The following is a 12,897-nucleotide window of genomic DNA, read 5'->3' as shown; positions in this document are numbered from 1 at the left end:
TAGTTGGGTTCTTCGAGGGACCTCTATGATCTGTACTTCCAGTTTTTGAAGTCCCATAAACTTAGAAAAATCTCTATGCATAGTAAACACACATTTACTTAATCATTAAATAAACCTAAAGGTCACATTTATCTTTGGGCTAGTCTGAGTGGAGGGTTAAAATTTGAGTTCTTGAAGGATTTAATTATCCTTCATAGTGGCTCATTTTTATACTCTACAAAGTCATCATGAATGAACCCTCGAGGATTAGGTTTGGGTCTAGGGGCTATCCTAACCTTGGGAGCAAACCACTTTTAGCGTAAGCATACAAATCATGGCATGGAGTCATTACCATGATTGTGGTTGTAAAAGTTATGAAGTCAACACTTCTAAATTAGATGAAAGATGCTTGGTTGGTTAAGTTATTACTAACTCTTGTGAATTAATTTAGAAATAGTTTTAAAAATATTAACAAGTATGAAAGGGTGCTTATTACACTAGTACACTTTGAGAACAACTTGAGGAATTTAGGAGTTGAATAATGAATATCAAGTCCAAAATTGAATGTGCAAGAAGCGAAGAGTAGTTTGCATTTGGCAATAGTTGCAAGCTTTTATTGTAGTTTCGTATTTTTGATAAAATAGACATTACTTTTATTTATCAATGTGAGAATGAGGTTAGATTATAATATTGAATTGATATCATGAGAACCTACCAATTGTGAAATGTGGTTTTTACCAAGGCAAATGATAAACTACAAGTTACATAAAAAATTTATGACTATTAATACAACCTCATTAATAGAGAGTCAAAATCCTTATCTATAATGGCAATACAAAATATCATTGCAAACCCATGTTGGGACACCAAAGGTAACTATCATAATATGTGCAACCATATGTAAATTCAAATTCCTTAAATTCAAATTCCTTTAAACTTGTACTATTAGATTAATTGTCAAAACATTTAGACATAAAAATATTCCGAAACTAACACGCTCAAACCTTAAAAGAGTCTCCTTTGAAACTTGTCAAAATTTTCAATCCATATCATGAATTCATGAAAACGTAAAGGACAAAAGAGAAAATTGTGGGAATGTAACCTCAAGACTATAGACCTATCAAACTAGATGAAACCTTGCAGTTCTACAATTGATAATTTGTCTAAACATTTACTCACTTTCATGAGGATTACTAGGCTAACAATGAATTATGACTTGATTTAGATAATTTTAAGACATTGTTGGATGACTAAATTTGACTCTAGATCACTTGTGATTATGATTTGAATGGATAGGCAATTCAACAAATCAAAACAATCAAGAAAATTTGTGACTGAGACTAATTGGCATGAATATTTTCAACTTGATCAAGTCAAGACGATGACATTTATTTAAGAACAAATTGAAGTATCTTTTGGAAAAGTAATTTAGGGATGCATGCTAGCCTAGAGAACACACACAAAAAAAAAAATTCCATGGTAAACAATATGGATAATAATGTCCTAATTGCACTTACCTATCCACTTATTTTCAATTTCTCAAATAAGAATTTAAATTTAAATGTTTTTTTTTTCTGTGAGGGCCTACTAAGAACAATTTGACTAATTTGTTGATACACCCTTGTATTTAAATACACTAAATATATTCATTGTAATCATCAAATATCTCTAAACATTCCAAGACATATAATTCACATTCCCATTTCTATTGACACACTAAGACGAATAATTCACATTCCCACTTCTATTGACACACTAAGACAAATAATTCACATTCCCACTTCTATTAACACACTAAAACGAATCTAGCCTTACACAAACATTCTAGACACTTACAAAATTTGAAGAGAGTGTTGTCTTCAATCTTCGTGTAATTTTTGAAGTTAATTTAGGCAAACTCCCTTATAAAGTTGATAAAGTTGATACAACTTCTAAGAAGATTGCAAACTGCGTTCTTTTGACTTGCAGCCAATTAAAAGAGACTGTAAGTTAACTATAATAATGTGTCTAGAAGGATGTCAAATATATTACACGTCTATACCACCAAAATAGAATTGAACTTATCAGTGAAATGTGTCATAATTTGCATAGCAATCACATAATAAAATGATTTCTTGAATTCCATTTTATATTTCTTGTGGGGGAAGAAGTGGAAAAGACTTTCTTTGGTTACTTTCTTGTTTTTTTTAACTCCTTAAAACCTTGCAAATACCCACATCAAAAACCCTGCAAATACCCACATCAAATTATGTATACAGGGAAGAGATTTTAGTGCAAATTCTTGGAGGAATAGAGGAATAGAGGAAAAAGGGGAGTCATGGATAGATATCAGAGGGTGGAAACACCCAAACCTGAAATTGCAATAAATCAGAATGAAATCCGTGTTACCACCCAAGGACTTATCAGGAATTACATCACCTATGCATCCAGTCTTTTGCAGGTAATTTAATATTTTGCCTTGGTTATTTGGGATTTTTTTCTTGTCCGTGGACGAAGATGTTTTCTTTATGCCTGCATGGTTATTGATCATGATGAATTGGGCCTTGAAATAAGCATTTTCTGTTTGGGTTTGAGAGAACTAAGGATTTCAGGTTCTATTGATTGTTTCTTGATTCAGCTTTTATGTTTTGGTTTGCGGGTTTTAGCAGCATTGTTTGTTGATATTGACGAGTTAGGCCTTGAATTTGACACTTCCTATGTGGGCTATTGAAGAGTTCAGGTTTCTTTCATTCACCTCCTTATTGTTTTGTTTTGTGGGAATTTTAGCACTCCTTATTGATCTTTCAGAATTAGGCCTTTAACCAGACATTTCTTATTTTAGGTTTCTTTTGATTGCTTCTTGATTCATCTCTCATAGCTTATTTTGTGAGGTTTTAGCATTGTTAAATGATCCTTGTGAATGTGACCTTGAGCTAGACATTTCCTTTTGGGGGTTTTGCTTGAATTTTGGATTTCAGGTTCTTTCCTGATTCATTGCAGATTGTTTTGTGTCTTGAGTGAATCATGGATTTTGGGTTTCGGGTTATTTTACTTTTTTGATTATAGCATCACAGGAATCACACCGCATTGAGTTATTTCACCCTAAGGTGATTTTTTTTTTGGTTTTGTTTCCAATTTCAAGTTGTTTTAGTTGTTTTGTGGGTTTTAGCTCTCTTTTATCTTAGTAAATTGGATCTCCTTGTTTAGTCATGCCCTGATTTAGTCAGTTTAATCGTGCACGAGGGTATGATCTAGAGTAGATTATGGTATTTCATTTTTGATTGAATTAAATTCTGAACATTTATCTTGTGGGTCCATAAACTTGTAAGTTTCTCTGTTTTGTGGGGTTTAGCATCGTTACAACCTTGGTAAATCTGCCTTTCCTTCTATGATTTTTCTAAAAAGGTATCTGTATGATAGATATGATTTCAATTTTGCTGCTGCTTCTGATTTTTGTCTGTTCTCCTTCCAAAACAATGAGGAATTGCTAATATCATGATTAGACTTTAATTAAGGAATCGTGCTTGCTTTATCAGTCTACTTTGATCCCCATTGACCTACTTGGGTAATTGTGGACATTAATATGATCTTAAGAATGTGTGACACTGGTTCATCAAGAAATATTGTCACTTCAATTTCTGAACAGATCTTGGTTCTGCTGTCTTTATTTCTTGTGCAGTGCAAGTACTTTGCATTTACCACAGCATGAGATTGTGCATGAATTTTGGTATTGAAGCCTGGATTTGGTTTGTTTTTTTTGCTTTTGAAGTGTGGAACAAACTCTGGTTTCTAATTTAAATTTTATTTTTCATTTTCAGAACAAGACAACCCCAGAAATTGTCTTGAAGGCGATGGGCCAAGCCATTAGCAAGGTTGTAGCTATTGGGGAAATAATCAAAGTGAGTTTATTCAATTCCCCTTTGTGGCTAAGACTTGCTCTTTAGATTTAAGAAGTTGAAAGCTTAAGTTACTCCAGTAGTAAAATGTTCATAGATGCAGCCATTTCATCTGAAATATTTGACCTTGCAGCGGAGGGTGCCTGGTTTGCATCAGATTACCTCAATCAGCTCAACGAGCATAACAGATGTTTGGGAACCAATTGAAGAGGGATTGCTTCCGTAAGTAATTTTTATATAGCTTTTGATTTCCATACATTTTTTTTTTGTTTGAACTTTAAAGAAAATTTTGATTAGTAAACTGGACCTTAAAAGCTGATAGGAGGATTTGGTTGAGTTGTGTGATGACTTTCTGATTACTCGTTTACTTTAGCTTGGAGACAACAAGGCATGTTTCAATGATCACAATTACTCTCTCAACCAAGAAGCTGGATTCTACTGCCACAGGGTATGATGTTAGGTTTCAGATCTAAAGTACTCTGTATCAGATACCAACAATCAAATTATGAATTAGTGCCTTAATATAGTTTCCATGTTCCCTGATTTTAATATAACTTCAAATTCTAAATTAAGTTGTTGATTGTATGTTATCAATCAGCAGAATCAGCTCTTAAAATTCTAATATGTGGATTCTTCGATTACAGATACCAGGCTCCCTTGCCTACTGATCAAACCAAAGTTGAAAAAAGTATCAAAGTTGATGGAGGTGTGGCTTGTAACAACTTTTACCATATAGATTATTTGATGTATTTTTCTTTACTCTCGTCTATATATTATGAAGGACTAATTGCAGAATGAGTGTTTACTTATAGTCTCAGGAGGTAGAGGAAGAGGTGGTGGAAGAGGAAGAGCAAGAGGTTGGGGCAGAGGATGGGGAAGATCGGGTATGCATTTTAAATATATAAATTTTAGATGTTTTGTAAGACACTTGATTTCAAGATTGATTGTTATGTCATTAATAATATCGGATTTCCACAATCCATAATGAATTATTACAATTACTAATAAAACATTAATTTCTTTTTTTGGTTTTCTCATTACAGAGAATGGTAGTTACAATGAGAATGAAGGCAACTATGTTGGAGGTTACTACAATGGAGGGGGATGGTATGTGGGTTGGGGTGTTGGTGGTGGTAGAGGGCGAGGAGTATTTCGTGGACGTGGAAGGGGCAGCAGCATGGGCAGAGGCAGGCGAAGAAAGGGATAAGCCCATCAAAGAAATGTGATCAGAATTACATCTGGCCAATGCATGTTTTGTTTGATTGGCTTGTTAGAGTTGAAATTGGCTTGATTGGCTTGATACAGGGTTGCCTTTATAGTTTGGTTGAAAAGAATAAGAATAGTTCTAAAAACTCTCCTCCTCTTTCTTTCTTCTTTTTTTTTGGAATAATGTAAATTTTCATTAATTTTCTAAACAAAAATCTTGTAAATAAATCATATATTTGTTTTAAGGTTTACTCTTCCTAAAATTTATATTTCACCAAGTTTTGTTTTAAGGTTAGAAGTTGGTACTTCTTTTTTGTGTTGAATATGGTGACTATTATATTGAAATTATGTTGATTTTTTAATTGTAAGAATGAAGTAGAAATACTTTGTGTGGATTCACTTCATGACTTTAATTTTAGGGCTTAGAGAGAGATATTAGCCACATTATTTTGGAAACTATAGTTGTTGATTACGATGTATAAGAGATTTTATCTCTCTCATTTTAGTGAAGTTTGATGCAAGCATATTGAGGGCAGTGATCATGATGTATGCATGGAGCTTTAACATGATATGGTTGTTTATATAGGTACATGGTGGTGATGGATTGATTCATAAGTTGTAGTTGGTGCTTTATCTTCCTAGTTTGGAGATCATGATTCTACTTTACTCTTTGGTAGTTGCTAGTGTTACAATTGAGTATTTTGATTGTGTGAGGGCCATGGGATATCTACAATTAAGAGATGGTTATCACAATTTTGTGTTTACCTTGATATTCATTATTCTATTTCACTCTTTGGTAGTTGTTAATGTTTTAATTGAGTACTTTGATTGTGTGAGGGTCATGAGATATTTGCAATTAAGATATGGTTATCATGATGTTGTGTGTACCTCGACATCATGGTTTAGAGTAAGCTTTGGCAATGATGACAATTTGTCACTTAGTGATAGATAATCTTTTGTAGTGGTTGTTGGTGTCATGAGGAGCTCTTGGAATATGTTTCTATTATGCAATGAGAGTTTATTGACATCTTTATTCTATTGATAAAATGGTGCTTATTTTTATGTAGTTTGGAGATGTTGACAATTTGTTACTATGGAGGACTATTGGAGTCTTTGATTAAGGCATTGGTTATGATTTTTTAGGTTGATAGATGATCCTATGTTTGAAGGATGGATGTTATTGTGTCATGGTGAACTCTTGTGTGTTTGTGTACTAGTTAAAGTTTTGGCATGATATAGTTGCTCTTGGGAAAAAATATGTTCATAAATAAATAGATGATCTTTTGAGAAGATGTAAATCATAAGATCATAAATAGTTCTTTGATTCTATATTGATCATGTAGTGGGAGCTTTGGTAGTGATTTGTGGTAGTCTTCTAGTATTGAGTGCAATGATCATTTTTCCTTGGAGCTTCTGAGTATTGCAATGATGTAATTGGAGTTTAGTCATCATGGAATCGTTGGGTAGGTGCTCATGGATATTGGATAGACTTGGGGGAGGCTAGAGATCTCTTGTTCTTCAAGATTATGTGTTGAGACTATTACTCTTTGATCAAGTTTCACCAAGAAAATCGAGGCGCCTACACTTGGAGTTAGAGGTGAGTTCAACATGGACTTGAGGAGATTTTCATGGAGAGATTCATGGTGGCTTGATACATCTCAAGAGAAATATCATTCTCCACTCTTGATCCACTAAAAAAAAATCATCTAATAGGCATTATTGATATTGTTTTCAAATGCATTTTGTTTCATGCTTTTTCTTCTCATGTAAATGAATCTTGAGCCATGTATGTTAGTTCTGGAAGGCTTATTTTAGGATTACTTGGTATGAATTATTTTTCCTCTGTATCTTTAAACATACAAGTTTGTTATAAAGATGATTTTGAGGAGTGCAAGGGATGGTTTTGAGCATATTTATTTGTGAAGGGAATAGATGTTTGTTGGTTTGATCTTATTTTGGTTTGAAAGGTTTATTCTAGCTATTTTCTTTATATATTATATGTTTGACCTTGAAGTTGAATAGTTGGATGTTGATGAGGCTTTTTGGGAAGATCTTACTTTTCACAACTATAGAACATTTGTGTTGATAGAAAGACGTTCTCCTCTCTATGGTTTAGACCTTCTTCTTGGAGATTCGTGTTAACATGATATTGGAATTGATGCTTGTGTGGAGCTCCTGTGACCATTATGGAGGCTCTTCAATCTTTATCTATTGGGTGCCTAGCTTTGCATGTTGTGCATGTTAGCCATCAGAGTCGTCAAAGAGTAATGGAGCACTTGGTATTGACTAGATTGATTTGTTGTGGGTTAGATGCCCATGTGATTATAGGTTGTCCATTAGCGGAGACATGGTTGGTTGTAGGTAGTTTCTTCCTCGTTTTTCTAGATACCACAATGGTTTAATCTCCCACATTTTTCTATAAATTGGAGCCTTAAAACATTAGTTTCATATGTTTAGTTGAAATTATTTAGGTGCTATCAAATCACTTAGTGATTATAGTGTTGGTGTATTGTTGTACAATCTCATTTGAAGATAATAATATACTTGTCCTATTTCTCATGTGTAGTTTTTTTTTAAAGGGTTTCTCCAAGAAAATTTGGTGTTATCTTATGACATTTCCGTTTTTATGTTTATGTTGAATGTGCAACCACATAGTATCATATTGGGTAATCTAAGCTTTTAAATTCAGAATCATATATAAAAGTTCTTTACAATTTAGTTTCACCTTGCATTTCCAACATTTGGCATCGAAGCTAAGGATTATATTGAGCGATGGACACCTTTCTTTTAAGTGTTGAAGGTTTTTTGGCTATAGTGGGAGATTTTGCATTGTGGGTTTTGTAAGTTTGTAGAGAAGATTGTGTAGCATGATCTCTACTTCTCAACAAGATATTGAGAAGTTCAATGGTTCTAGGTACAAGATGTTGAAGTTAAAGACGGAGGATCTTGGCCTTAAAGAGATTGGTGTTTCTATGATATATCATTTAAATCCCTTCAATTTGATTTTAATTCAGCTAGTGTCAATAGATGTTAAGATAGAAGATGAAGATTAGTGCATTTTATTGCTTTGTTCTTTTCCCAAATATTAAAAAATTCTAATTGTTACCATAAGTGGTTGTAGTGTAGAGCCTAAGATGGACAGTCCATCACTACACTTCTCTCAAAAAATAAGAGAAGAAAGATCATGAGTGTTGGCTCCCAAGACACTTTGCATGTATGGGATAGGTCCAAAATAAAATGGCCTAAAAGTGACAAAAATAAGGATAAATCAAAAGGATGTTATAGAGATACTCTAAGAAGAGAAAAGTGTTGGAAATATGATAAGAGATGGCATGTCAAGAAGGAATGCAAAACAAGAAAAAGAAAAAAAATTCCTACATTAAAAAATTCCTTGAATGATGGTGATTTGGATGTTTTTTTTTTCATTTCAGCTAACATTTTTTTTAATTATGCTTCACTAAATGATTTAGGTTTCTCTAACCATGTGAATCCTCACAAGGAGTGGTCTTCTACATATTTAACTTTATGATGGAAATGATTTTTTTCTTGGTGATAACAACACAAATAATTTTGTTGGTAAGGGAATGGGAAAGTTGTGTTTTAGGTCATAAAAGGGTTAAAACCCTTGACAATGTTTCACATATTCTAAGATTTGTGAGAAAATTGCTTTTTGTATCCAAGTTGAATGATTCCAGAATGCATGTGAAATTTGAGAAGTTGGATTGTAGGTTGATAAGAAGGAATCTGTTGGTTGCTAAAGGATCTTAGATTGGAACTTTGTTTAGGCTTGATGCCTCCACTTTTTGTAACAATGCCCCAATGTGGATGGCATTGAAAATGCATGTATGTTGTGGCACCATATATTGCATGACATAAGTGAAAAAGGTTTTAATACCATTTTAAATTAAAAAAATGGTTGATATTTTTTTTATTATTCTATTTAGTAAAAATGATTTTTGTGAATGTGTGTTTAGAAAACATAATAGATCAACATTTTCTATTGGAACTAATAAAGCTAATAGATCATTAGAGATCATTTATTCAAATGAATTCAGACCAATGGTTGTTGACTCTTGACTCTTTTTGGAAAATCAAATTATTATGTTACATTCATTTATGACATCTCTCATAATAAATTGGGATTTATTTTATCCATGTTATATCTAAGGTGTTCACTAAGTTAAAATAATTTAAAGCCTTTTTTGAGAAATAAACATATTATAAAATACGGGTGTTGAGATCTGACAATGTTGGTGAATATTATTCTAGTGAATTTGATGAGTTGTGTAAGCATGCAAGTATTGTTTGGTAGAAGATTACTCCTTATACCTCGCAACAAAATGGGGTACCAACAATAATGAACCAAACCTTAAAGGAAAGAGTTGTGAGTATGTTAAGTGGTGCTAATATTGATAGATGCTTTTGGGTAGAAGATATAAGGACTACTTTTTATTTTATCAATACATCTCCTTGTTTAGCTCTTGTTGATAAAAATCCTTATGAAGTGCGGGTAGGTATAAATCCTTGTGTTTCATATTTAAGGCTCCTTTATTTGAAGCTTATACCTATGTTCCTCAAGAAAAATGATCCAAAATGGATCCAAAAGCTTAGAAATGTATCTCCATACATTATAATGAGAATATAAAAGGTTATAAGCTTTGGAATCCTCTAACCCATTTTTTTTTTGTTTTAGAGATTTGATTTATAAAGATTTTAGAGCTTATTTAGGTGAAGAACAACCAAAGGAGAAATAAAAGACTAAAATAGTGCACTGAGAGACAAAAGTAAAAAAATAGAAGAATGCACATGTGGAAGAATAATAAGATAGATTAGAGAATGGAGAAGATGAAAAGGGTTCAAAGAGTTCAAATGATGTGTGGGATGACCATACAAAAGGAAATGCATAATTCATTTCTCCAACCTCGAGAAGGTCTACAAGATAAAAACATACAGCTTAAAGGTATTATAGCACACCATATTTTTGTTGTAGGAGTAGATAGGTGATCCCTCAATACCCCTAGAATCACTGCATGACCAAAATAGCTTCCACAAGAGATAATGATGATATAAATTGCATATTAAGAATGAATTATTTGATATGGTTGAATATACAAGATACCTTTCTTATATAGACAAGGTATGATGGAGTATGAGAAATATCCTTGATACAAACATTAATTGCATGATGCAGATATTAAATGCTTAGATAATTAAAATTTAATGAGGTGAGCATGAGCCCATTATAACTTCTAGAAATGACACTTGCGACCTAAGTAAATTTAACACATGATAGGTTTCCACTAATGTCTAATTAGGAAATAACCTCATTCACACAAACACCCCCCCTTAAGTGCAACTTAGGGAGAAGGATTATTATGCAATTGATGCAAGACTGATGGCGTCTCTAAAAAATATTCATGTGTCTCCTTGCCTAAGAAAGATGATGATGTCACACTCCAAGTGAGTACATTCCTAATCAAAGAAGAAGGTGACAAACTAGAACAATGGGGAAATTGATATACTCTTTTGATGATGATATATGCAGATAGATAGGTATGTGACATAGTGTTTGGATGTTGTGTGCACAAAAGTGTGATAGTCAAATGACCATAAAGCAAGTGACACACCAATGAAACATTATATATAAAAATATTTAATTAATAAACTAGTAAAACAATCAATCCATTCCAAGACGTTCCATTGTTCTATATCTCTAAGGATTCCTCCAGTCATGGTTTTGCTCTCAGATCACTGAGCATGTGACTTTTAGAATGACAACTTAAAGGATAAGTGTTGTGATAAAGTGATCTATATGCTATGCAATTAAGGTCTTATATGATAATAACCATGCTATTGAAATTGATCTATGATAATGAAAGTATTATGCTTATGATAATGAAAATGATAAATGCTAACACGGATAATTGCTAATGATAATTATGATCTAAAATGTTTCTAAAATGCTTGTGTATATGAGAGGGTTTTGTGTAACACAATGTGTAACTTGATAATGAAAGAACCTTGATAATGAGAGCACCTTGATAATGAGAGGATGAGTCCTATTTATAGAAGAAATGGGTAATTGGATGACTAGGATGGATTTGTCTTAACAAGGGCTAGGATTGCATGAGGAGGGCTTGATCATCAATACATGTTTGCAACTTCCACCAATGTAATGGTGACAAGTGGCATCATGAGAAGGCTCGAGAGGAGAGGGATAAAGCATTAAATGCCTGAAGGGACATAATGGTTACCCTAGGTGGTTGAGTTATTGGATAAAGGCTTTATCCAGGGGTAAATGAATGTGCAAGGGTTAAAATATTACCTTAGTCAAAGCATTAAATTATTGAAGGAACTTGAAGGTTAGATGGATGGTTGGGTTAAAGAAAAAGTCTCTAACCAAGGGTCAAAGATGAGTTAGTTTGATTAAAGCCTTTAAGTCTTGAGGAGACTTTGAGGGTTAACTTGTTGAAGGGAGAAAGCCTTTAAGATTTTGTAAGAGCCTTGATTGTTTTGAGAAGTGACTCTTCCCTAATTCCTTAGTTTTAGGAATGTGCAAACACTTAGAAGAGGATTAGGCTAATTTAAAAGAGATTAGAAGAATATAGTGAGCAAGTGAATATTGTAGGAGAATGCAAGTGGGTGAGGATAAATAGGATTTTAAATAAATAATTCATTTATTTAAAATAGTGGTGCAACTTGCTTTTTTAGGAAAATGCAAGTGGATGGGGATTTAAATAAATATTTATTTAAATGTGTGAGGAGGATATAATTAAAAAAATATGATTTATTTATTTAATTAATGGTCTGAATTTGGCTAAGTGAATTAAATTAAATAAATTGAATAATTTATTTAACTAATAGAAGAAGGGGGTTGGGATGAATTAATTAAATAATTAATAGTTGAGAAAGGGGAAATGATTAATTAAATGTATTTAATTAATATATGGATTAAGGATAATTAAACAAATATAAAATTCATTTAGTCAAGTGGATATAAATAGGTGTCTATATTTTGCCCCTCTTTGAAGTGATGTGTGTTGACACGTCGATTCAAAGAAAAACTTGCTTGATGATGTTGATAAAAATTTTGATTTGCCCTTGATGCTGATTGTCAAATAATGATGCGAGTATGCCCCCTTGGGAGATGAATCAGATAAATTTTTGAATTTTTGACGATTTTTGAAATTTTTATAATTTTGAAGAATTTTTTAATTTTTTATAATTTTTGATGTATACCCGATTCATTTCTCGATAAAAAAATGATTGACGCTTCTGAATAAGTTGATTATGGAAGTGGAAAAATGCACCCCACTTAATTACCCCCTTTTACCCCTTTTAAAAAGTAACAAGTGAAAAAGAATGGTCGTTTGACTTCATTTGTGCATGTGATTTGTAGAAGAGAGCCCGTGGAGAAAATGGTGATTCCGTACCACACCCACTGATTCGAGTGAGTTAGGCAATATTAGCGACCCACCGCATATGGACCTCTAGTAAGTACCTTGAAAAACATGCCTTTGTGTAATTTTTAATTTTTTTTCGCATATTTTATATGTTTTTATATGCAGTTTATGTCATTTTTGGTGCATGCAAAATGAGTTTTAGAGCTTAGGCATTTGTTTTAGCGCATGAAGTTCTAGGGAATCCTCTTAGCACATAGGTTTAGAATAATAGCACATAGGTAAATTTTGTTAGCGCAATGACCCCTTTAGCGCATAGATAGGATAGTTTGGTGCAATGGCTGGATATTTTAGTGCATTAGGTGAAGTAGCGCATTGGCCAGTTAGAGTAGCACAAGCATGGACCGTTTTACCACATAGATGAGAATAGCACATTC

At 32.9% G+C, this 12,897-nt stretch overlaps 1 protein-coding gene across 2 annotated transcripts; it reads left to right on the top strand.

The window, feature by feature from the left end:
- The first annotated feature begins 2,045 nt into the window (after window positions 1–2,045).
- On the top strand, window positions 2,046–5,305 carry LOC131042109 (uncharacterized). 2 transcript variants are annotated; one of them, XM_057975424.2, is made up of 7 exons: window positions 2,046–2,419; window positions 3,777–3,857; window positions 3,988–4,076; window positions 4,228–4,302; window positions 4,499–4,560; window positions 4,673–4,738; window positions 4,898–5,305. In XM_057975424.2, the coding sequence occupies exons 1-7, from the start codon at window positions 2,297–2,299 to the stop codon at window positions 5,059–5,061; spliced, it is 660 nt and encodes a 219-aa protein (XP_057831407.2). In that variant the 5' UTR covers window positions 2,046–2,296; the 3' UTR covers window positions 5,062–5,305. The 2 variants fall into 2 exon arrangements, with proteins under 2 accessions (XP_057831407.2, XP_057831405.2); XM_057975422.2 differs by having other exon boundaries at window positions 2,054–2,419; window positions 4,667–4,738.
- Window positions 5,306–12,897: the final 7,592 nt, after the last annotated feature.

The sequence above is a fragment of the Cryptomeria japonica genome, chromosome 2 (assembly GCF_030272615.1).
Source record: "Cryptomeria japonica chromosome 2, Sugi_1.0, whole genome shotgun sequence".
Taxonomy (NCBI): Eukaryota; Viridiplantae; Streptophyta; class Pinopsida; order Cupressales; family Cupressaceae; genus Cryptomeria; species Cryptomeria japonica.
The sequence above is the reverse complement of the archived record's forward strand: the minus strand, read 5'-3'. Positions and strand labels throughout refer to the sequence as shown.